Source organism: Acanthochromis polyacanthus, chromosome 19 (assembly GCF_021347895.1).
Source record: "Acanthochromis polyacanthus isolate Apoly-LR-REF ecotype Palm Island chromosome 19, KAUST_Apoly_ChrSc, whole genome shotgun sequence".
Taxonomy (NCBI): domain Eukaryota; kingdom Metazoa; phylum Chordata; class Actinopteri; family Pomacentridae; genus Acanthochromis; species Acanthochromis polyacanthus.
Window position 1 is genome coordinate 32,807,290 of NC_067131.1, and position 23,750 is coordinate 32,831,039.

Consider the following 23,750-nt stretch of genomic DNA (forward strand, 5'->3'; position numbering starts at 1 on the left):
GGATCAACTGTAGATGTTTGAGAGAACTATTTGGACAACCCGATAATAAGGAATTGCAATAGTCAAGCCTGGAAGTAACAAAAGCATGAACTAATTTTTCTGCATCACTCTGAGACAGAATGTTCCTGATTTTTACAATATTACGCAGGTGAAAAAAGGAAGTCCTACAGACTTGCTTTATGTGTGAGTTAAAGGACATGTCCTGGTCAAAAATAACTCCAAGATTCCTCACAGTCGTACTGGAGGCCAATGTGATGCCATCCAGAGTAACTATTTGCTTTGAAAGCGAGTTTCTAAGATGTTTGGGGCCAAATACAATGACTTCAGTTTTGTCTGAATTTAGCAGTAGGAAGTTAAAAGTCATCCAGGTTTTAATGTCCTTAAGACAATCTTGCAGTCTAGCTAACTGATCAGTTTCATCTGGCTTCATAGATAAATACAATTGTGTGTCATCTGCATAACAATGGAAGTTAATACAATGCTTCCTAATAATATTGCCTAAAGGAAGTATGTATAATGTGAAAAGTATCGGTCCTAAGACAGAACCCTGAGGAACTCCATGATTAACTTTAGTATGCTCAGAAGAGTTATTGTTGACATGCACAAACTGGAAACTATCTGATAAGTAGGATTTAAACCAGTCCAGTGCTGTCCCTTTAATGCCAATTGAATGTTCTAGACGCTGTAATAAAATGTTGTGGTCGATTGTGTCAAACGCTGCACTAAGATCTAACAAAACAAGTATAGAGACTAGTCCATTATCTGATGCTATGAGAAGGTCATTAGTAACTTTCACCAGAGCTGTTTCTGTGCTATGATGCACTCTGAAGTCTGACTGAAACATTTCAAACAAATTATTCCTTTGTAAGTGTTCACATAATTGATTTGCAACTGTTCTTTCCAGAATTTTAGAGAGAAATGGTAGGTTGGATATCGGTCTATAGTTAGCTAACACATCTGGATCTAAAGTGGGCTTTTTAAGCAAAGGTTTGATGACAGCAACCTTAAAAGCCTGTGGTACATAGCCTGTTACTAGAGAGAGATTAATCAGATCTAACATTGAAGAATTAATTAAAGGTAAAATCTCCTTGAAGAGTCTAGTTGGGATAGGATCTAAAAGACATGTTGATGGTTTGGATGTAGAAACTGTTGAAATTAGTTCAGAGAGACATATAGGAGTGAAGAATTCTAAAGATTCATCAGGTCTAACAGCCAATTCAAAAGCATCTGTGACATTTGTAGGAAGGGCCAGATTAATTTTATCTCTAATCAGAACTATTTTATGTGTAAAGAAGCTCATGAAGTCGTTACTGGTTAAAGCTAAAGGAATACAAGGTTCAACAGAGCTCTGACTCTTTGTCAGCCTGGCTACAGTGCTAAAGAGAAACCTAGGGTTGTTCTTGTTCTCATCTATTAAAGATGAATAATAAGTTGTCCTGGCATTACGAAGAGCTTTTTTATAGATTACTAGACTATTTTTCCAAGCCACATACACTTCCTCTGAATTAGTGGAATACCACTTTCTTTCCAGCTTTCGGGATGCCTGCTTTAAATGATCAGACCAGCTTGTTTTCTTCAGTTTCTTGTTCAATTTAATGCCTGGTACCACTAAAGGTCCATTTGTTTGGACAGTATAATGATACCAACAAAAGTATCTGATCAGAGTTTAATTTCAGAGCAGATATCAGACATTTTCCATGGTTTTCTAGATAATAACCAGAATCCGTTCTGTCATCCACCAGTAGCTATGGGATTGTTCTGCCAAAAACAGCTTCGAGGATTCCATGTTTTCTTCTCTGTCTGTTTTAGTCCCATGATCCACCATGAGTTAGTACTGATCCAGAACCATTGTTCCTGATGTCTCTTCTGTCATGAATGCGGGTGGTGTGAACCCATGCAGCAGGCGACAGACAGGCAGGATGATACAATTAGAATCTATTAAACAAAATAACAAACAAAGAAGCACTCCACAAGGGAGGCACAGGGGAATTAACAGGCAGAGGGAAAAACGAAACTAAGTTAAACTAAGGGTGACGGTGCGGGACCGTGATGTGGGGTTAATTAAACTAAAAACAGGGAGAGGCAACTCACAAATGTCCAGGGGGGGGGGTCGGGAGATTGGGCGAAGGCAGAGCAGATGATCCAGTGGCGGAGATGTGATGTGAACGGCAGGGCAGACAGACTGGGAATAGAAGCCAGAGGTTACTGAGCAGAGGAGGAGAGGTGAACAGGTGAAGTAATCCGTAAAACCGGTGAGCGGTTGATTGTAGCAGGTGGCATGCAGGGTGTAGAGAGTCTCTGGCAGGAACATGATGCAGGAGGTGTGTGGCAGGCATGTGGCAATGATGCAGCACTGGAGCTGAGGAGCAAACCAGGCTTTATACTGAGCTGATTGTTCTTAGTTGTTCATCGTGCTCAGCTGTGCTTCTCACCAGTTGCTCCTAATTAGCTGAGTCAAAGAGCGTGACATCTTCATGCTCTCCACCAGCTTCTGATCACAGCAGTTCATTCCTGTTGCACTAATTCTAACTAATCTGCTTTGTTTTTGGGCTTGTGGTTCTCCATTTAGCGTTTTATGATTTTCCACAGGTTTTCAGTTGGATTTAGATCTGGTGATTGAGCAGCCAAGGCATGGTTCCAATGTTCTGGTTCTCCATCCAGGCTTTAACTGACCTTCTCTAGTTTGAAAATCCAGTCATTGGAGGCAGGAAAGAGTTTTCCAGCTGATGGAAGAAGACTGTTTTCTAGAGTAGCCCCAAACATGACCTGGTTCATTGTCCCTGTTCCACCCAGACTGGAACTACCCCAGATGGTCACTGATCCACCCCCATGTTTGACTGTAGGGGGAGACAGTCTGGTTTGGAGCTTCTCCAGGCTTCCTCCTAACCTGTAAGTTGTCTGGAGTGGAGATCAACTGAAAACTGGATTCATCCCTGAAGAGAACCTTAGTCCAGTCATCAACAGTCCATCCTTGTGATCCCAGCAAAGAGTAACCGGGCTTTCCTCTGCCTTTCCTTGATGAAGGGCTTCTTCCTGTCCTGTGGGACTTCAGACCAGCTTCAACAAGTCGCTTTCCAACTGTCCTTGTCCAACAAGTCCCATTTATCCACAGTGTCCTCTCATTTTTAAGGTTCCTGGAGGTCTGAGGATGATTCCTGACAGGAACAGATGAGTGAGTCATCTGGTGGTAGAAAGACGTTTCCTGAGCAGCTAGCAGTTTGGTAGAACCATGCTGGGCTGTTTTTGCTTGGTGATCTTCAACACGCCTTTTCGTGACTCTGGCCAGACAAATGAAGCCTCGTCATAGCACTTCTGAAAACGCGATTATGCGATCGCATGAATTCCCGCATTAATCACCAAAATGCCGCTGATTATGCGGGGGTCAATTATTTCCCAAAAGGCGCATAATCCCCGCAAAACAGCGCATAATTCCCACAAGAATCTCACATTTCCACGAAAAAAAAGAGAAATATGCGGGTCCCGCTTGATTTCACAATTTCTGCATAAAATGAGAAAACTATAACCGATATAAATGGAGTTGTGAGTTTTTATGTGACGCCCGGCCTGACGTCATCAGTTCATTCACACACACTAGAAGCACGAGCTGATGCGGAGTGCGGCGCCAGTGTTGCCAACTTAGCGACTTTCTCGCTAAAACTAGCGACTTTTTTTTTTTTTTTTGTCTGCAAATCCGCTCAGAAATGACACCAACCACTCATGGCGTCATTACTTAAGCTTCATGCATTTTTTTTCTTCTTTGTGACTGTGACCATCACCGGCCCTCATGGCAAATTAACCTATCATGTTTATTTCAAGCTGTTTTCTACATTATGCCATTGAGGGCTGTGCACACCCAAGTGAAACATAAAACAAACACAGGACAGACAGAAAGGTGAGGCATAGACAGTGTTCTGAGAGAAAAGGTGCATTTTATTTGTTTGTACTCTTTAATTCACACCTTAAAACCATTTACAAATCTAAAACCCTTCACAAACACCTAATACGACAAAGTCCCAACTGGATCAATCATGAAGATGTCAGGAGACCACAAGAAGGATAGATAAAGCAGAGTGAGATCCACAGACACTAACCCAGCAACCTCCACTGACTCAGCGACCGGAGGAACACACTCTATTGAGTTTTGGTAGGTGCCGGTGTGGTGGGTCTGACATGCATGAAAACCTCCACCAAAAGGAGGGAGCTGTCCCCTCCAGCCCAAGGAGGTCCACCCAGCCCCCCCGCAGGAGCCACCAAGCGGAGACCCAGCCCAGGAGCCCGGAGCGACCCCCCCGACACAGCCAGAGCCCCAAGGCCCGCGCAGCAGAATGGGCCATAGCGGACCCCCACGGCGCCCCACCGGCCCACAGCCCCACTTCCCCATGATCCCCCCAAATCCGGGAGGCCACCCGCTCGCCGGAAAACAGCACCAAGGGACCCGGGCAACAGCACTGCAAGGGCAAACGAGCCCAGCCCACCCCTGGCCGCCCAGAGAGACGCGACCCTGAGGGAGGGAGGAAGAGAGGGACGGAGGGAGAGGAAGGAACACCAGGGGAGGCACAACAACCCGGGCCCTTGGGCCCGGCAGGGAGAAGCCCCGGAGGTCACGCCAGTAAAACTATTGTGATTTACCCTGTTACTGAGTTCACCAGTTCCCCGACTGGTGAACGCTAGCCCTGCACCGTGTAAGTGACCCACCCAAGTGTATATACACACGTGGACAAAATTGTTGGTACCCCTCAGTTAAAGAAGGAAAAACCCACAATTCTCACTGAAATCACTTGAAACTCACAAAAGTAACAATAAATAAAATTTATTGAAAATTAAATAATCAAAAACAGCCATCACTTTTGAATTGTTGATTAACATCATTATTTAAAAAAACAAACTAATGAAACAGGCCTGGACAAAAATGATGGTACCTCTATAAAAGATTGAAAACTATTTGACCAGAGTGACATGATTAACTCAGGTGTGTCATTTAATTGACATCACAGGTGTTTCCAAACTCATAATCAGTCAGTCTGCCTATTTAAAGGGAGACAAGTAGTCACCCTGCTGTTTGGTGAAAAGGTGTGTACCACACTGAACATGGACAACAGAAAGCGAAGGAGAGAATTGTCCCAGGACATCCGAAAAAAATGATAGACAAACATCTTAAAGGTAAAGGCTATAAGACCATCTCTAAACAGCTTGAAGTTCCTGTGACAACAGTGGCTCATATTATTCAGAAGTTCAAGACCCACGGGACAGTAGCCAACCTCCCTGGACGTGGCCGCAAGAGGAAAATTGATGACAAATTGAAGAGACGGATCGTTGGAATTGTATCCAAAGAGCCCAGAGCAACCTCCAAAGAAATTAAAGGTGAACTCCAAGGCCAAGGTACATCAGTGTCAGATCGCACCATTCGTCGTTGTTTGAGCCAAAGTGGACTTCATGGGAGACGACCAAGGAGGACACCACTGCTGAAAAAAACTCATAAAAAAGCCAGACTGGAATTTGCAAAAATGCATGTTGACAAGCCACAAAGCTTCTGGGAGAATGTCCTTTGGACAGATGAGACCAAACTGGAGCTTTTTGGTAAGGCACATCAACTCTATGTTCATAGACTCAAAAACCAAGCATACGAAGAAAAGAACACTGTCCCTACGGTGAAACATGGAGGAGGCTCAGTAATGTTTTGGGGCTGCTTTGCTGCATCTGGCACAGGGTGTCTTGAAAGTGTGCAAGGTACGATGAAATCTGAAGACTATCAAGGCATTCTGGAGAGAAATGTGCTGCCTGGTGTCAGAAAGCTTGGTCTCAGTCGCAGGTCATGGGTCTTCCAACAGGACAACGATCCAAAACACACAGCCAAAAACACCCAAGAATGGCTGAGAGAAAAGCGTTGGACTATTCTAAAGTGGCCTTCTATGAGCCCAGATCTGAATCCCATTGAACATATGTGGAAGGAGCTGAAACATGCCATTTGGAGAAGACACCCATCAAACCTGAGACAACTGGAGCTGTTTGCTCATGAGGAGTGGGCCAAAATACCTGTTGACAGCTGCAGAACGCTCATTGACAAATACAGAAATCGTTTAATTGCAGTGATTGCCTCAAAAGGTTGTGCAACAAAATATTAAGTTATGGGTACCATCATTTTTGTCCAGCCCTATTTCATTAGTTTGTTTTTTTAAATAATTATGTTAATCAACAATTCAAAAGTAATGGCTGATTTTGATTATTTAATTTTCAATAAATTTTATTTATTGTTACTTTTGTGAGTTTCAAGTGATTTCAGTGAGAATTGTGGGTTTTTCCTTCTTTAACTGAGGGGTACCAACAATTTTGTCCACGTGTGTACAAGTATGTGTGGTGCCTTAAGACTGGGGGTCGGTCAGGCAGAGCAGAGGGTAACGAACCCCCCTTCAGTCTCCCCGCAAGCCCAAAATGTGAATGTGTATGTGGTGCGTTAAAATTGGGGAAAATAGTGGCGGGGTGGGGGCATAGACGGGGGGCCACAGTATAACACTGCACTGGGGCCCATCCCGTCTAATGACGTCCCACCCCATAACCACCCACTCCCCAGGTAGTGTGGTGCATTAAAATTGGAGGGGAATTGTGGAGCAAGAATAGTACATCCCCCCCAAGGGATGTGTTGTGTGCTCTATGTGTATATTTACAAGGTGTATTGTGCGAAGCTAGTGAAGTGAGTTAAGATCAACGGGGCCCCACCCAGCCAGGCGGAGGGAGGTGCGTGCCCGCCCAGCGCCCCCCCCCATACACCCTGACAGCGACTGGGTTCCTAACTGAAGACAATCATTAGTTACACAATGCCAACATACATAAGCAGCAACATATATTGGGGTGATGTGGTGGTTCTCGCTAACAGGCAGAGTCAGGTTACCAGGTTTAAGTTAAGGGAGTTAACATACGGAGACCATGTTTGTATAAAATTTAACAACTGATTTTATTTGAAGCAGAGATTTCTCCATTGAAATGTGATTTATTAGGAGGTTCAACCAGAGATTAATGTTCAGAGATTGCTTATTTTTCCAGTTAACAAGGATTGTTTTTTTGGCAATGGCGAGGGCTACAAGTAAGGATTGAGATTGTTTGCGTGGTAGGTCCGTTGTTGTTAAGTCGCCGAGTAAACACAGACTTGGAGATAGAGGAATCCTGCAGTTTAAGATTGCGGAAAGTTTTTCTGAGACGTTGGTCCAGAAATTTTTTACGGGGGTGCACAGCCATAGAGCATGAAAATAAGTATCAGCAGTGTTCTGGGAGCACTGGAGACAGATGTCGGAGTCGGAGAATCCCATTTTGTTCATCATATATTGAGTAATATGTGTTCTATGGAGGATTTTGTATTGGATGAGTTGTAAGTTTGTGTGTTTTGTCATTTTAAATGCATTATCGCAAATTTGAGTCCAGAAGTCTGGTTCCGGAGATATAGATAGGTCTGACTCCCATTTAGAGATGGGTAAATATATTGTATCAGTGCTTAAGAGTAACTTATATATTTTAGAGAGGGTTTTAGTTGTTGTCAGAGAGAGCTTTATGATTGCTTCAGCTAATGCCGGCGGCCGGAGCGTGCTTTGAAGTGTTGGGATTCTTTTCTTAATAATATTTTAACTTGAAGATAATGTAAAAAATTCCCATTTTTTATTTTGTATTTTTGAAGCAAGTTTGTATTTGACATGAACGTATTATCTGAGAAGAGGTGGTGGAGATGTGTGATTCCATTCTGCTCCCAAACAGCTAAATGGAGCGGCTGATTGTTAACTTGAAAATCAGGGTTGTACCAAATGGGAGAAAACTTACAGGGCTCCAATTTAGAGTTTGTAATTTCTAATGCCTTCCACCAAGCGGTCAAGGTGGAGGAAATCATTGGGTTTTTAAAACAGTTATGTCGTTTGATGGATGTTGTAATAAAGAGTATTTCTTTAAGTCTGATGCTATTGCAATCCTTCTGTTCTAATTCTAACCAACAGTTGGCATCTATGGTAGGTTGTGTCCATAGAATAAGATATTGTAGCTGGTTAGCTAAATAATAATGCATAAAATTTGGTGCTTCTAAACCTCCTTCGGCTTTACTTTTCTGAAGAGTAGATAGACTGATTTTTGCTTTTTTATTATTCCAGTAAAATTTTGTGATAGCCGAGTCCAGCGACTGGAACCAGTTGGACGTTGGTTTGAATGGAATCATTGCAAAGAAGTAATTTATTTTTGGTAGGATTTTCATTTTGATAGTAGCTATTCGTCCCATAAGAGATATAGGGAGATTGTTCCAGCGCTGTAGGTCATTGGTGATGTTATCCAGTAATGGGGAAAAATTTAAGTGAGCTAATTCAGATAATTTAGGTGAAATCTTTATGCCTAAGTATTTTAAATTTAGCGACTTTTTCTGCCGTTTTGGAGACTGACAGGAAAACTGGGATCATTCCGTTTTCAACCAGCAGCAGGTGCTGCTGTGAGCTTCTCCCCCTCCCAGAGCACAGACTGTCAGTCCAGTAACCCCACAGCAGACCCAGTGTCTGATTAGAGGACACATCACTCCGCGGCCAGACGGCAGGTGAATCGCGCATATTTTTGCATATTTCACAACTATTCGCATACTTTGCAACTTTCCGCAATTTCCCCGCATAAAAACACCGCATATTTATTTGCATAATCAAGAATTTTTGCCCGCATTTTTCTGGAGGGTCTAATAACTGTTTGCTGTGTCTCAGTTGAAAGTTCTCTTGTGTCATTTGTGTTGTCTGGGGGAGATGCTTTCAGAGTTCATTCTATGGCTGGTTGTTACGATCCAACCTCTAGGGGTTGGCTGGATGCAATAAAAACCAGATGTTATTGGTTTAGGTGAAGGGATTTATTGCTTGGTGGTGGATGGAACATAAGAGTCACAATACAGAACACAAAACTGGTGAGTGCTGCTAAATCATGAACAGAATAATACCGAATGAAGGCTAGCAGAGTTTGTAAACTATCTAAACCCAAAACAAAGCAACTAAACTCCCTAGCCAAACTTAAATACATCAGCAACACCCACCACCAGTAACAGAATCTAATACAAAGTATGCCAAAAAAACTCAACAAAACTGGTGCCTCTGAACACACCCTCAACCACACAGGTCACGAACACTCAAAAACAAATGGCTTCTTCACTAAACCCAACGTGTCTGTAGCACTTACCAAAAGCTTCTACAAACCAAAGTGTCTGTGGTACCCACCAATAGTGATGGGACAAATGAACCGAGGCATCGAGGCGTGTCTCTAGTAAAAGTGGGCGTGTCAGATGAAGCTTTGCTTCGAGGCTTGGGTCGCTTCTGAAAACGTCACGTGACCGATGACAAACGAGGCCTCGGTTTGTGCAGATCACGTGATTGGTTCGTTCAACGTATCGCTGTCCCATAAAAACGTTTCGAATCTCGAGCCACACTGTGGGTGTTGTTGGCGTTTGTGGAGAGAGGAGTGAGAGCGAGTTGTAGTTAGTATTATTCAGTAAGTATTATTAGTTAGTATTATTCGGTGTGAAATAGCAGTAGCTGGAGGAGTAGGAGAAGTGTAGGAAGAGCAGCAGTTTAGATTATTTCCTAACTGCAGTGCTTTGATGTGAGATATTAGATATATTTTTCTTTTACATTGGTTTATGGGTTGTGTAAAATTATGGGTGTTTGTCAGTTTTACCATTTGTAAATGTAACTTCTGTATTTGGTGTCTGCACCTTCTGTCACCTTCTTCAGTCACATGTGAACTAGACACTGACGTGTCTGTAAAGAAGCCACTGGGAGCCACAGTTCTACAGCAGAGCCTGCAAAGCATGTGTTAGTTTCTGTGTTACCTATTCTGAAAGACAACATGTGTAAGTGAAACATGTACAAAAGTTTTATTTATTATTAATAAAATGAGCTGTAAACTATACACTGGTGTTGGGTAATGATTAATTCATGTGATGGTGCATATATAAATATATTTATATTTATATTGTGGTGACAGTGATTTTACAAGAAAACACTGTAAGAACATTCAAATTCCTGCCAGTTCCATGTTTGTTGGTTGTATCACAAATACTCTCTCACAGATGGAGCAAGGAAGAAAGAGGAAGTCCTCACCTGTGTGGGAGTATTTTGAGTTGACTACTCATAATAAGGTTTTTATGTGGGAAAACTCATAATATATTGGATACCTGCCATATATTGAACTATCAGTCCTAATAAGTATGATTTTATTAAAGGTGAGGTGTTCCAAGGAGCTGGAGAAATATTGTCCAAAAAAAAGAAACCACCTAAATCCCAGCTCTGTGGAAAAATTCTCATATTTTTGAATAATATCAAATAAAATGCTGTCCCTACTTTAGTTTTGCAATGGTACCACAAGCACAGTCACAAAACAAAAAGAAGCACAAGTACATTTTATTTATGTCACCCTTATTACAATTAAAAGTATCTAAACACTTTACAGAAAACCAGAACCTGACCTCAATCAAGCAGTCAAACTACAGATCTCAGATCTCTCCCCATTTGTTTCTACTTTCCTCTCTATCTCTGCTGTCAGGAAAAACAGACACTATATTAAGTATATTATATGTTTATTGGCATTATCATTTAAACACAATTCAAATCTTCACATAGCAAAGCCAGCGTGTCATTACAGGCACTCTGCCTGTTTTACTTTTATTTGTCCACTTGATGGCGCAGTAGAGCAAAAGAAGCACCATGAAGCTTCGACCCATGAGTGAACCAACTGGATGGAAAGCCTCAGTGCTTCATGAAGCTTCATCTCGCCATCACTACCCACCAACCCAACCACATGTACCTACAGACAGACACCACACAAGCAACAACCTGACACACAAAGAGGCACCAGGGCAGACTGGTCACAAACACCAGCTGCCCTGCCTAACAGCATGGATATATAGCCTGCAGGTGTGGCAGTGGCTGTGTCTGGTTGGTCAGAGGTGAAGGGGAGCTGGAGGGTGGCCCAATCAGGGAGGTCGGAAGGTGGGGAGACAGGATTGCAGTGCAGGTCGTCAGCTCTGGTGTCATCAGCTGGAATGGCTGGCAGCTGGGGTTCCAGAGACTCTGGAACAACCACAGCTGAACCCACACATGTAATTTTCGCCCACACAAAAGCCCAACAGGACATCACCCCAAAAACCAGACGGCACACCAACACTGGTGGCCGTAACACTGGTTGTAGACATGATGTCAGCTTTGGGGTGGGATGGACCATCAGATGTCTTCACTGTGTCTGGTAGAGAGAGGTCTATGCCCCCTGGTGTTTTAAGCTGCACAGATGAGCAGTCAGTTGTTGACCCACCATTAGCTCCCACTGCTAGCTCCACACCACTTCCTCAGTCAACCCCTAATCCTACACAGGTCATCTCTGTGAAGCCCTTGGTGACATGATTACTGATGTGGCTAAAATAATTGGAGATAACATCTCAGCCAACCTTAGAACTTCACAGTGTGAAGCAGAAATGGGTCAGTTATTCCTGAATCTTTGGGATATAAACACAGATCACTGACGTCCTTCAGATGGTGACTTTAATTAACTTTAATCCCAACATAAATGTTAGAGAACATGCAGAAAGGACTTGAAGTTTTTCTCTTTAAACTGTTTGGTTTTTACCAGTTAAACACTATTGAGGGTCTGTAGGACAAAGTTAGAACTTTATGGTATTTTCATTGATGTTTGATGATGACATTAAATAAACAGGGATGTTTAGCTGACAGGAGCTAACTAGAGATACAACAGCTGATAGAGCAGAACCTGGTGTTTCTCTGTGGACAGAACCTGGATCAGAAGATCTGCAGACATGAACTTGGCTGTTATTCTATATATACCCTCTGCAGCATATCAGGGGGCGGAGCCTATCCCAGCTGACTGAGGGTTCACCTGGACAGGTAACAGTCCATCAACCAATCACTGATGTTCACCTACAGACAGTTTAGAACCACCAGGAACCTCAGCAGGTCTCTGGACTGTGGGAGAAAGCTGGAGAACCTGGAGAACCCAGTCAGAACCCAGCAGGGAGAACATGGAGACTCCACACAGAAAGACCAGAACCAGATTCTAACCAGAACCTTCCAACTGTGAGGCCACAGTGCTAACCACTGATCCACTGAACCAGTGAGATCCAGTAGGACCAGTACAGAAACCAGTGAAACATTTCCATGGAGATGATGGTTTCTGGTCTGAACCTTCATCTTCAGGAGGAACACAGGAGGGTTGGACTGTGTGTGTGTGTGTGTGTGTGTGTGTGTGTGTGTGTGTGTGTGTTGCTGCTATTAAACCGAGATCAGAAGACTCAAAGTTTTTTTAAGTTGTTTCTGACAAAAGCCACCAGGTGTCACTGTAGATCTGCACAGATACACAACATCCATCCTCTATACACCGTTTTCAGAATCAGAATCAGAATCACTTTTATTTGCCAAGTATGTGAGCACATACAAGGAATTTGATATCCTCACTAGGGTCATGGGGGGTGCTGGAGTCTATCCCAGCTGACTCGGGTGAAGGCAGGGGACACCCTGGACAGGTCACCAGTCTGTCACAGGGCTACATATACAGACACACAATCACACTCACATTCACACCTACGGACAATTTAGAGTAACCAATTAACCTCAGCATGTTTTTGGACTGTGGGAGGAAGCCGGAGTACCCGGAGAAAACCCACGCATGCACAGAGAGAACATGCAAACTCCATGCAGAAAGATCCCAGGACCAGGCCGGGATTTGAACCGGGGATCTTCTTGCTGCAAGGCCAAAGTGCTAACCACTACCCCACTGTGCAGTCCCAGACACACAACAGCACACTAGAACCTTCATCAGAACATCGACTTCAGTTCACTGTAACTGAAGCTGCAGGGTTTCAGTTGGTGCTGAAATAAATCGTCTCATCTGCAGGAGAACCAGAACCGCTGGAGGAACATCCTGTCAACAGTTCTGTTTGAGATGATTGAAGAAAAGAACATACATGATCAAAATGAGAACAAAAATGATTTAAAAATGCTAAAAAAAAATAGTTCAGGAAAAGTTTAAAAAGAGACAAAAAATAACCAAGAAGAATAAAAATGATCTGAGAGAGAAAGAAAAATAAATCAGTTAAATAAAGGAATTATTAGAAAAACCTCAGAAAAGAATCAAAAAGAAAAGATTCATCAAAACCACAAAAATACTATAACAGATTTTTAAAGAATACAATCAAAAAGATGCACAACTGTGAAAAAGACAACAAACCACAAAAGATTAAAGGAGACAAAGAAAAGTCCAACAAGAGAGACGAGATCAACAGGATTAATGATGAAACAGAATCAGACCCTAAAGAGAAAAAACACAACAAAGACACGACAAACAAATCAACCAAAGATAAAAATGAGAACAATCAGAAGCAGAACCAGCAGAGAGAAGCGTTCTGTGTGACTCCAGAGGGTTGCTGCTGCTGCTGGGCCTTCCTCCAGGACTTTCCCAGATATCTGACATCATCACTTTCCATTTCCAGACAGACAGCAGGAAGAGGCCATATAAGGGCAGGGGGCGGGCTGGTGGGCGGGGCCTCCAGCTTTATATAGCTGGTGAATGCGTCTTATTCATTATTAATCGGATGCCTCTATCCAAAGCGTGTCCATCTGAGAGCAGAGCTTCAGTCATAGATCACCATGCTGCTGCAGCCCGTCTGGAGCTTCCTGCTGGGACACGCCTCCCTGCTGAGATCACCCTTCTTCCCCGTCCTCTTCTCTCTGAGCGTCTACCTGTCCTGCTGCCTGCCCTACCTGCTGCTGGACGCCCTGGCCTCCAGGTGTGCTCTGGTGCGCCGGTACAAGCTGCAGCCGGCCTCCGTGGGCTCGGCCTCTCCGGGCCTCTGCCTGGTTCTGACGCTCTACAACCACCTGCTCTTCATCTTCCCGCTCAGCGTGCTGCACTGGTACCTGAGGCCGCTGCACCTGCCTGAACAGGCCCCGCCCCTGCCCCGCCTCCTGGCCCAGGTGTTCGTCTGCCTTCTGCTCTTTGACTTCCAGAGCTTCACCTGGCATCTGCTGCACCACAGGGTGCCCTGGCTCTACCGCACCTTCCACAAGGTGAGTACACCTGGAGGAGGAGGAGGAGGAGGAGGGGGGGAAGGTGGTGGTGAAGAAGATGATGCTAATGATGATGATGGTGATGATGCTAATGATGATGATGATGATGCTGATGATGATGATGATGATGATGATGCTAATGATGATGATGATGATGATGATGCTAATGATGATGATGATGCTAATGATGATGATGATGATGCTAATGATGAAGATGATGCTAATGATGATGATGATGCTAATGATGATGATGATGATGATGATGCTAATGATGATGATGATGCTAATGATGATGATGATGCTAATGATGATGATGATGATGCTAATGATGATGATGATGATGATGATGATGGTGATGATGATGCTAATGATGATGATGATGCTAATGATGATGATGATGATGATGAAGATGATGATGCTAATGATGAAGATGATGCTAATGATGATGATGATGCTAATGATGATGATGATGATGCTAATGATGATGATGATGATGCTAATGATGAAGATGATGCTAATGATGGTGATGATGCTAATGATGGTGATGATGCTAATGATGAAGATGATGCTAATGATGGTGATGATGCTAATGCTGAAGATGCTAATGCTGTGGCTCCTCCCCCTCCAGGTGCACCACAACTTCAGCTCCACCTCGGCCCTGACAGCAGAGTACTCTGGGGCCTGGGAGACCCTGAGCCTGGGCTTCTTCGCCTCGTCCACCCCGATGCTGCTGGGCGTCCACCCGCTGACCCAGCTGCTGTTCTTTGTGGTGAACATCTGGCTGTCGGTGGAGGACCATTGCGGCTACGACCTGCCCTGGGCCACCCACCGCCTGGTGCCCCTGGGGCTGTTTGGCGGCGCCCGGCACCACGACCTGCACCACCTCAAGTCCCGCTGCAACTACGCCCCCTACTTCACCCACTGGGACCGGCTGGCCGGGACGCTGGTCACACAGTACTGATGGACTGGAGAGGTTCTGAGATGTTCCAGGACCAGCAGGACCTCCTACAGAGACCATTTGTTCACACAGTATTTAAAGCTATTTATTTATTCCTTTATTTATTAATGAAGACATGGACCAAAGGTTCTCCTCCAGCGACCAATCAGCTCTCAGCATTTTCCTCTCCTGCTCAGTCTGAGTCAGTTTAAACCGAAGCTCATTCAGAGGGAATACTTTCTGTTTTCTTTATTTTGTACGGCTGTGAACTGAAAATCTTGGATGTTTTTCGCACTTTCTCTAATTTTCTGACATTTTATGGAAGCAGCTGATCAAACATACAGAAAATGATCCAGAACAGCTGAGAGCTGCTGGAACCTGGAATGAAGGTTCTGTAAGAAGGCCGCTCATCTTTACTGTTCTGAATGGAAGGAATGGAATGTACAGGTAGATAAGCAGGTAGATAAGCAGGTAGATGTACAGGTAGATAAGCAGGTAGATCCAGGTGTGTTCAGGAGCAGCTGTTTGAAGGAAGTGAACGTGTCTAAATGTGACTGAATTGTGAATCTGTGTTTTTAAGCTGTGAAGAGAATAAAGTTTATGACTAAAAGCAACATTTCTGTTTCCTGTTTCCTGTTTCTGATGGAGTCACAGCAGCAGAATAAATAATAATTAATGACCACCGCTGATCACCGTGGTAACAGGAACCTGGTTCTCTGATTGGTCCTGCAGCTGATAGAGCAGATTAGACTTTTTTTGACAGAGAATATGAGATTACTTTCACTCTGTTCCATGTTCCTGTGTGTCTCTGCATTTTGGTTTCTGCCACATTTCTTCTCCTGCTTCGATCGTTTTACATTAATTCGTGTCTGTCTTTGGTCACTTCAAATCTTTTTGGGGCTGTTCTTGGTCTCATTTTCATCCTTGTTGCATTTCTCTGCAGTCATTTCTGTCCTCTTTGGATTGTTTTGCAACTATATGTGATCATTCTGTGTAATCTTTCTTTTCTTGATGGTTGTTTTTTAATCACCTTTTGGTAGATTCCTGTTACATTTAAATCCCTTTGTTTGTCAGTGTGTTAGTTTGCGTTTAGTTTAGATCATTAGTTCTCATTTTGGAGACTGTAAAACTGTCACTTTGCTGAACTGAGGCCGTGATGATGATGAAGGAGCGATGAGATGATGAATGAACGGGGTTTTCCTGAACATACAGTCCTGGGGGTGACATCAGCTTCACTCATAAACATTCCTGAGGAAGGCGAGGCTGAAATAAGGCAAACTTTGTTCAGGTTTGTTCTCCGCCTTCAGTAAACAGACTGTTTCCTCCTCTGACAGAGATCTCTACATTTTATGTTCTGTTTGGTGAACAGAAGTTTCTGTTATACTGTAACAGTACATGAAACTTCAATAATCAAAACATCCATCCATCCTCTATACACCGCTTTATCCTCACTAGGGTCATGGGGGGTGCTGGAGTCTATCCCAGCTGACTCAGGTGAAGGCAGGGGACACCCTGGACAGGTCACCAGTCTGTCACAGGGCTACATATACAGACACACAATCACACTCACATTCACACCTACGGACAATTTAGAGTAACCAATTAACCTCAGCATGTTTTTGGACTGTGGGAGGAAGCCGGAGTACCCGGAGAAAACCCACGCATGCACAGGGAGAACATGCAAACTCCATGCAGAAAGATCCCAGGCCCAGGCCGGGATTTGAACCGGGGATCTTCTTGCTGCAAGGCAAAAGTGCTAACCACTACGCCACTGTGCAGCCAGAGTCATGATGAAGCACGGTGGTGGCAGCATCATGATGTGAAGCATGGTGGTGGCGGCATCATGATGTGAAGCATGCTGGAGGCAGCATCATGATGTGAAGCATGGTGGTGGCAGCATCATGATGAAGCATGGTGGAGGCAGTATCATGATGAAACATGGTGGAGGCAGCATCATTATGAAGCACGGTGGAGGCAGCATCATGATCTGAAGCACGGTGGTGGCAGCATCATGATGTGAGGCACAGTGGTGGCAGCATCATGATGAAGCATGGTGGAGGCAGCATCATTATGAAGCACGGTGGAGGCAGCATCATGATGTGAGGCACGGTGGAGGCAGCATCATGATGTGAAGCACGGTGGAGGCAGCATCATGATGTGAAGCAAGGTGGAGGCAGCATCATGATGTGAGGCATGGTGGAGGCAGCATCATGATGTGAAGCAAGGTGGAGGCAGCATCATGATGTGAGGCATGGTGGAGGCAGCATCATGACATGATGCAAGCACATTTGGTAGAATTTTATCCCAAATGAACCCAACAACCTGTCTTTTAGATCCCATCCCCACTTCATTTTTTAAGACATTTTGTGGGCATCTTGAAGACGAGCTTTTAAACATCATGAACTGCTCCCTTCAGACAGGGGTCTTCCCTGCTGCTTTTAAAACAGCAGTGGTGAGACCCCTTCTGAAGAAGACTAATCTGGATCCTGCTATTTTTAAGAATTACAGACCAGTATCCAACTTACCATTTTTAAGCAAAGTTTTAGAGAAATTTTTTTTTACTCAGCTGAATGCTTTTTTAAAAAGACAATATTTTAGAGAAATTTCAGTCAGGTTTTAGGACGAACCACAGCACAGAGACGGCTTTGTTAAAAATTGTTAATGACCTCAGGAGTAATTTAGACTCCCATAAACTTTCTGTTCTGGTGCTACTGGACTTAAGTGCAGCCTTTGACACAGTAGATCACCCAATTCTTTTATCTAGACTTAAACACCTGGTCGGCCTCTCTGGGACTGTTTTAAAATGGTTTTACTCCTATCTCTCTGACAGAAGTTTTCTGGTAAGTTTGGATACATGCTCATCAGATGTCCATAAAATGAAATATGGCGTGCCTCAAGGCTCAATTTTAGGTCCCATTCTTTTTAACTTATACATGCTCCCACTTGGAGATGTCATCAGGAGACACGGCATCAGTTTTCACAGCTACGCTGATGATACTCAACTTTACATTGCCGTGTCTCCTGATGACACAGGGCCAGTCGATGCCCTTTTTAACTGTATTTTAGACATCAAATCTTGGATGGCAGAGAATTTCTTGCAGCTCAACCAGGACAAGACTGAGGTTTTAGTTATCGGCCCTGAAGCCAAGAGAGAGAAACTTTTATTAAAACTGTCTTCGCTATCTTCTAAACCTGCTGTTTCTGTAAAAAATCTGGGCGTCATTTTTGACTCTGAGCTTAATTTTATACCTCACATTAAACAAGTAACTAAAACAGGTTTTTACCATTTAAAGAATATAGCCAGAGTCCGCCCATTTCTCTCTCTAGCAAACACAGAGATGTTAAAGCATGCTTTTATTTCTAGTAGAACGGACTACTGTAATGCCCTGCTTTCTGGTCTCTCACCTCCAATTATTGCAGAACTCAGCTGCACGAGTCCTGACGAAGACCAGAAAGCGGGACCACATTACACCAGTTTTAGAATCACTGCATTGGCTCCCTGTGTGCTTCAGGGTAGACTTTAAAATTATTTTAACAGTTTTTAAACGTATTAATGGTCTTGGGCCTTCATATTTGTCTGATCTACTTTTACCTTATGAACCCTCACGGACCCTCAGGTCCTCTGGCACTGGCCTTTTGATAATTCCCAAGGTGAATACAGTGACACATGGCGAGGCAGCTTTTCAACATTACGGCGCTCGCCTGTGGAACAGCCTGCCAGAGGACCTGAGGGCTGTAGAGAACGTAGAGACTTTTAAACACAGGCTCAAGACTCACCTTTTTAAACTGGCTTTTACATAATACTTTTATTTTATCTTAATGCCTTGATTTATACTGTTTATTCCCTGGTTCTGCTTTTATTTATACATTTATTTTATTATTTTGTATACTATATTATTATTTCACTATTTTAGTATTTATTTTAGTATTTATTTTAACATTTATTTTACTATTTACTTACTATTTTACTATTCTCCATCTTTTAGTAGCTATTTTATTCTTTAATTCTTAATTTTACCTGTTGTTTTCAACACGTCTATTTTAGATTCCAGTGTTTCCTCGGTGGGGAGCCGTCTGCATCTGGGCCTTTGGCAGGGCCTGGGCCTAATGGTCCTGGAGCTAGCTGGCCTGTTGGGCCTGATGGGGCCTGCTGCTGCCCCGGGGGCGGGCGGCTCTCATTGATGGTGTTTCCTCTTTCTGGTACTTCTGTTCTCAGCCAACAGACACTATTATTTCTGTTGTAGAAGTGTGTGTGTGTGTGTGTGTGCGTGGCTGTGTGACTGTCTGTGTGTGTATGTGTGTGTGTTGATAGGGAGTATGATGGGGATGGGAGTTGGGAGGGATGTGGGGCATTGTCTTTTATTGTTTGTTTTTAACTTGTTTGTGTTACTTTATGTATGAGAAGTGCTATAGAAATAAACTTTGATTGATTGATTGATTGATTGACATGAAGCACGGTGGAGGCAGCATCATGATGTGAACAGGCGTGAACTAACAGTGACAACACCCGTTGGTTTCAACGCCGAGAAAATGAAGTCCGGATTTTGCTACTTCCTGGTCACCGTTTTGGATTTTTTGGAGCCAGTGACGTAAAAAGCGTCATCAAACAGACTGGACTGGAGAGTTAGGGGCAGGACCAGTCTATGGGCGGGCCAGACTGAGAGCTGAAGACTCTCTTATCCCGCCCACATTTTACCACAGAGGCTTCTGTTGCTGTCAATAATTCCAGACAAGAGTGTCTATCAAGTATAGCCACGCCCCCTGGTTCCGCCAACTTTAACGATTTATTTAAAATTCAGTATTGATTTATTTTAAGATCGGCCACCTGATCTCTCATTTTGACCATGAAAACTAACGGGAAAAAATCCTGAGCTGTAGAACATCAGTCTAACTAATTTTATTTTTTCCAAAAATGAATTGGGGTCTATGGAGAAAAAGCTTTTTGGAGCCAACCCTAGTGGACGGCGTGATATTGCAAGTTTTTGACACTTCTGGGTTTGCTTCAATTCTGGAGCCAGATGCTACGTCCACTATATATACAGTCTATGGATGTGAAGCATGGTGGAGGCAGCATCATGATGTGAAGCATGGTGGAGGCAGCATCATGATGTGAAGCACGGTGGTGGCAGCATCATGATGTGAAGCACGGTGGAGGCAGCATCATGATGTGAAGCATGGTGGAGGCAGCATCATGATGTGAAGCACGGTGGAGGCAGCATCATGATGTGAAGCACGGTGGAGGCAGCATCATGATGTGAAGCACGGTGGAGGCAGCATCATTATGAAGCATGGTGGCGGCAGCATCATGATGTGAAGCACGGTGGTGGCAGCGTCATAAATCAAGAATCTTTATTGTTGTTGTGTTTTAACTCAGCAAAATTAAGATTGGTGACTCCCAGTTATAGATTAAAAAAGTAGAAAAAGGAACACTATATACAAATAACATTTTTTTTAAAAATACTTTAAAGATACAGATATGTAAACAGTCTTAGTGCACATGAGCAGTAGAATGGGTGTAAAGTGCAGTTCAGTGAAGACTCAGCTCTTTATTGCACATAGTGAGTCTGTTGTGTGTTCAGGGGGAAATGGATGGACAGCTCTGGGGTAGGAACTGTTTTTCAGTCTGGAGGTCAGATTTTTATGCTCCCTGAGGGAACAAACAGTCCATTCCCCGGGTGGGTGGGGCTGGCAGCAATACGATGGGCCTTCCTCTGGACCCGGTCCGTCTAAACTGAGTCCAGGTCTGGAAGACGACTTCCCACAATCCCCTGTGCTGTTTTCACCACCCGGGATAAGTTCTTTCATGATCATATATCTCTGAGCAAAGATATACTTTCATCATGTTCAGGAGTTTTGGTTCGTTTCTGTCTCTTCTGTTCTAAACTGGATCTCCAAAATAAATATAAAAGTTCTTACAGACTAAAGTCCAGTCGGTGTCTGTGAGGAGAAACATCAACTTTTTAAAATTTCATGCTTCAGGAGTAAAATTATAAAGATAAATAACTAAGAACCTTTTAATCAGTCCAACTAGAACAAAGTGAGATTATCAGGAGATGAATTCAGTCTGACTTGATTCTAAAATGATGATTATTTAATCCAAGTGTTTTTAAAGAGGTGAGTCTGAACTGTGACGGCTCAGATGATAAAGATTCCAGTTTGAGTTTCTTCTGGAGGTTCCACAGAAACGTGATTAATAACCAGAGGAGCATGAAGCAATCTGATCAGCCTGAGGACGAGCTGCTGAGTCAGACAGCAGGAATCCACAGGAAGCTGCTTCATGACTCACTGAGAGGCTGAATTCCCCAGAAACAGGAAGCTGAATGGAAGTCTGCATTTATTTCAAAAAGGAAAGTTCACAGCAGGACTTTCCAGAAAGAGACGAGATTAGCTCGAATAATAAACACTCAGATCGGCTCATAGCTCACATCATGTCAGAATAAGTTTCATTTTCCTGGAACAAGTCGAACATGTCGATAACCTGGATATTAATGCAGTAAAGCATCAATAATGTGGATATTAATGCAGTAAAGTATCAATAATGTGGATATTAATGCAGTAAAGTATCAATAATGTGGATATTAATGCAGTAAAGTATCAATAATGTGGATATTAATACAGTAAAGTATCAATAATCTGGATATTAATGCAGTAAAGTATCAATAATGTGGATATTAATGCAGTAAAGTATCAATAATGTGGATATTAATACAGTAAAGTATCAATAATCTGGATATTAATGCAGTAAAGTATCAATAATCTGGATATTAATGCAGTAAAGCATCAATAATGTGGATATTAATGCAGTAAAGTATCAATAATGTGGATATTAATGCAGTAAAGTATCAATAATCTGGATATTAATGCAGTAAAGTATCAATAATGTGGATATTAATACAGTAAAGTATCAATAATCTGGATATTAATGCAGTAAAGTATCAATAATCTGGATATTAATGCAGTAAAGTATCAATAATGTGGATATTAATGCAGCAAAGTATCAATAATCTGGATATTAATGCAGTAAAGTATCAATAATGTGGATATTAATACAGTAAAGTATCAATAATGTGGATATTAATGCAGTAAAGTATCAATAATGTGGATATTAATGCAGTAAAGTATCAATAATGTGGATATTAATGCGGTAAAGTATCAATAATGTGGATATTAATGCAGTAAAGCATCAATAATGTGGATATTAATACAGTAAAGTATCAATAATGTGGATATTAATGCAGTAAAGTATCAATAATGTGGATATTAATACAGTAAAGTATCAATAATGTGGATATTAATACAGTAAAGTATCAATAATGTGGATATTAATGCAGTAAAGTATCAATAATGTGGATATTAATACAGTAAAGTATCAATAATGTGGATATTAATACAGTAAAGTATCAATAACCTGGATATTAATACAGTAAAGTATCAATAATGTGGATATTAATGCAGTAAAGTATCAATAATGTGGATATTAATACAGTAAAGTATCAATAATGTGGATATTAATGCGGTAAAGTATCAATAATGTGGATATTAATGCAGTAAAGTATCAATAATGTGGATATTAATGCGGTAAAGTATCAATAATGTGGATATTAATACAGTAAAGTATCAATAATGTGGATATTAATGCGGTAAAGTATCAATAATGTGGATATTAATCAGTAAAGTATCAATAATGTGGATATTAATACAGTAAAGTATCAATAATGTGGATTAATGCAGTAAAGTATCAATAATGTGGATATTAATGCAGTAAAGTATCAATAATGTGGATATTAATGCAGTAAAGTTCAATAATGTGGATATTAATGCGGTAAAGTATCAATATGTGGATATTAATCAGTAAAGTATCAATAATGTGGATATTAATGCGGTAAAGTATCAATAATGTGGATATTAATACAGTAAAGTATCAATAATGTGGATATTAATCCGGTAAGTATCAATAATGTGGATATTAATGCCAGTAAAGTATCAATAATGTGGATATTAATGCGGTAAGTATCAATAATGTGGATATTAATACAGTAAAGTATCAATAATGTGGATATTAATGCGGTAAAGTATCAATAATGTGATATTAATGCAGTAAAGTATCAATAATGTGGATATTAATGCAGTAAAGTATCAATAATGTGGATATTAATGCAGTAAAGTATCAATAATGTGGATATTAATGCGTAAAGTATCAATAATGTGGATATTAATGCAGTAAAGTATCAATAATGTGGATATTAATGCAGTAAAGTATCAATAATGTGGATATTAATACAGTAAGTATCAATAATGTGGATATTAATACAGTAAAGTATCAATAATGTGGATATTAATGCAGTAAAGTATCAATAATGTGGATATTAATGCAGTAAAGTATCAATAATGTGGATATTAATGCAGTAAAGTATCAATAATGTGGATATTAATGCAGTAAAGTATCAATAATGTGGATATTAATGCAGTAAAGTATCAATAATGTGGATATTAATAGCAGTAAGTATCAATAATGTGGATATTAATACAGTAAAGTATCAAATAATGTGGATATTAATGCAGTAAAGTATCAATAATGTGGATATTAATGCGGTAAAGTATCAATAATGTGGATATTAATGCAGTAAAGTATCAATAATGTGGATATTAATGCAGTAAAGTATCAATAATGTGGATATTAATGCGGTAAAGTATCAATAATGTGGATATTAATACAGTAAAGTATCAATAATGTGGATAAAGTATCA

General features: G+C 41.8%; 2 protein-coding genes across 2 annotated transcripts in view; one reads left to right on the forward strand and one right to left on the reverse strand.

The window, feature by feature from the left end:
* rpp30 (ribonuclease P/MRP 30 subunit) overlaps nt 1-23,750 on the reverse strand; it is a 130,979-nt gene that overhangs the window by 99,663 nt on the left and 7,566 nt on the right. The gene's annotated exons all lie outside the window — the stretch shown is intronic.
* Nucleotides 13,597-15,611, forward strand: LOC110968400 (cholesterol 25-hydroxylase-like protein). The gene is made up of 2 exons (XM_022218273.2): nt 13,597-14,066; nt 14,695-15,611. Exons 1-2 carry the CDS (start codon nt 13,647-13,649, stop codon nt 15,025-15,027), a joined length of 753 nt encoding a protein of 250 aa, XP_022073965.1. The 5' UTR covers nt 13,597-13,646; the 3' UTR covers nt 15,028-15,611.

Coding starts and splice junctions, on each gene's coding strand:
- LOC110968400 (XM_022218273.2), top strand. CDS start 13,647: ATGCTGCTGCAGCCCGTCTGGAGCTTCCTGCTGGGACACGCCTCCCTG. Junction 14,067..14,694: donor TCTACCGCACCTTCCACAAG/GTGAGTACACCT, acceptor CTCCCCCTCCAG/GTGCACCACAACTTCAGCTC.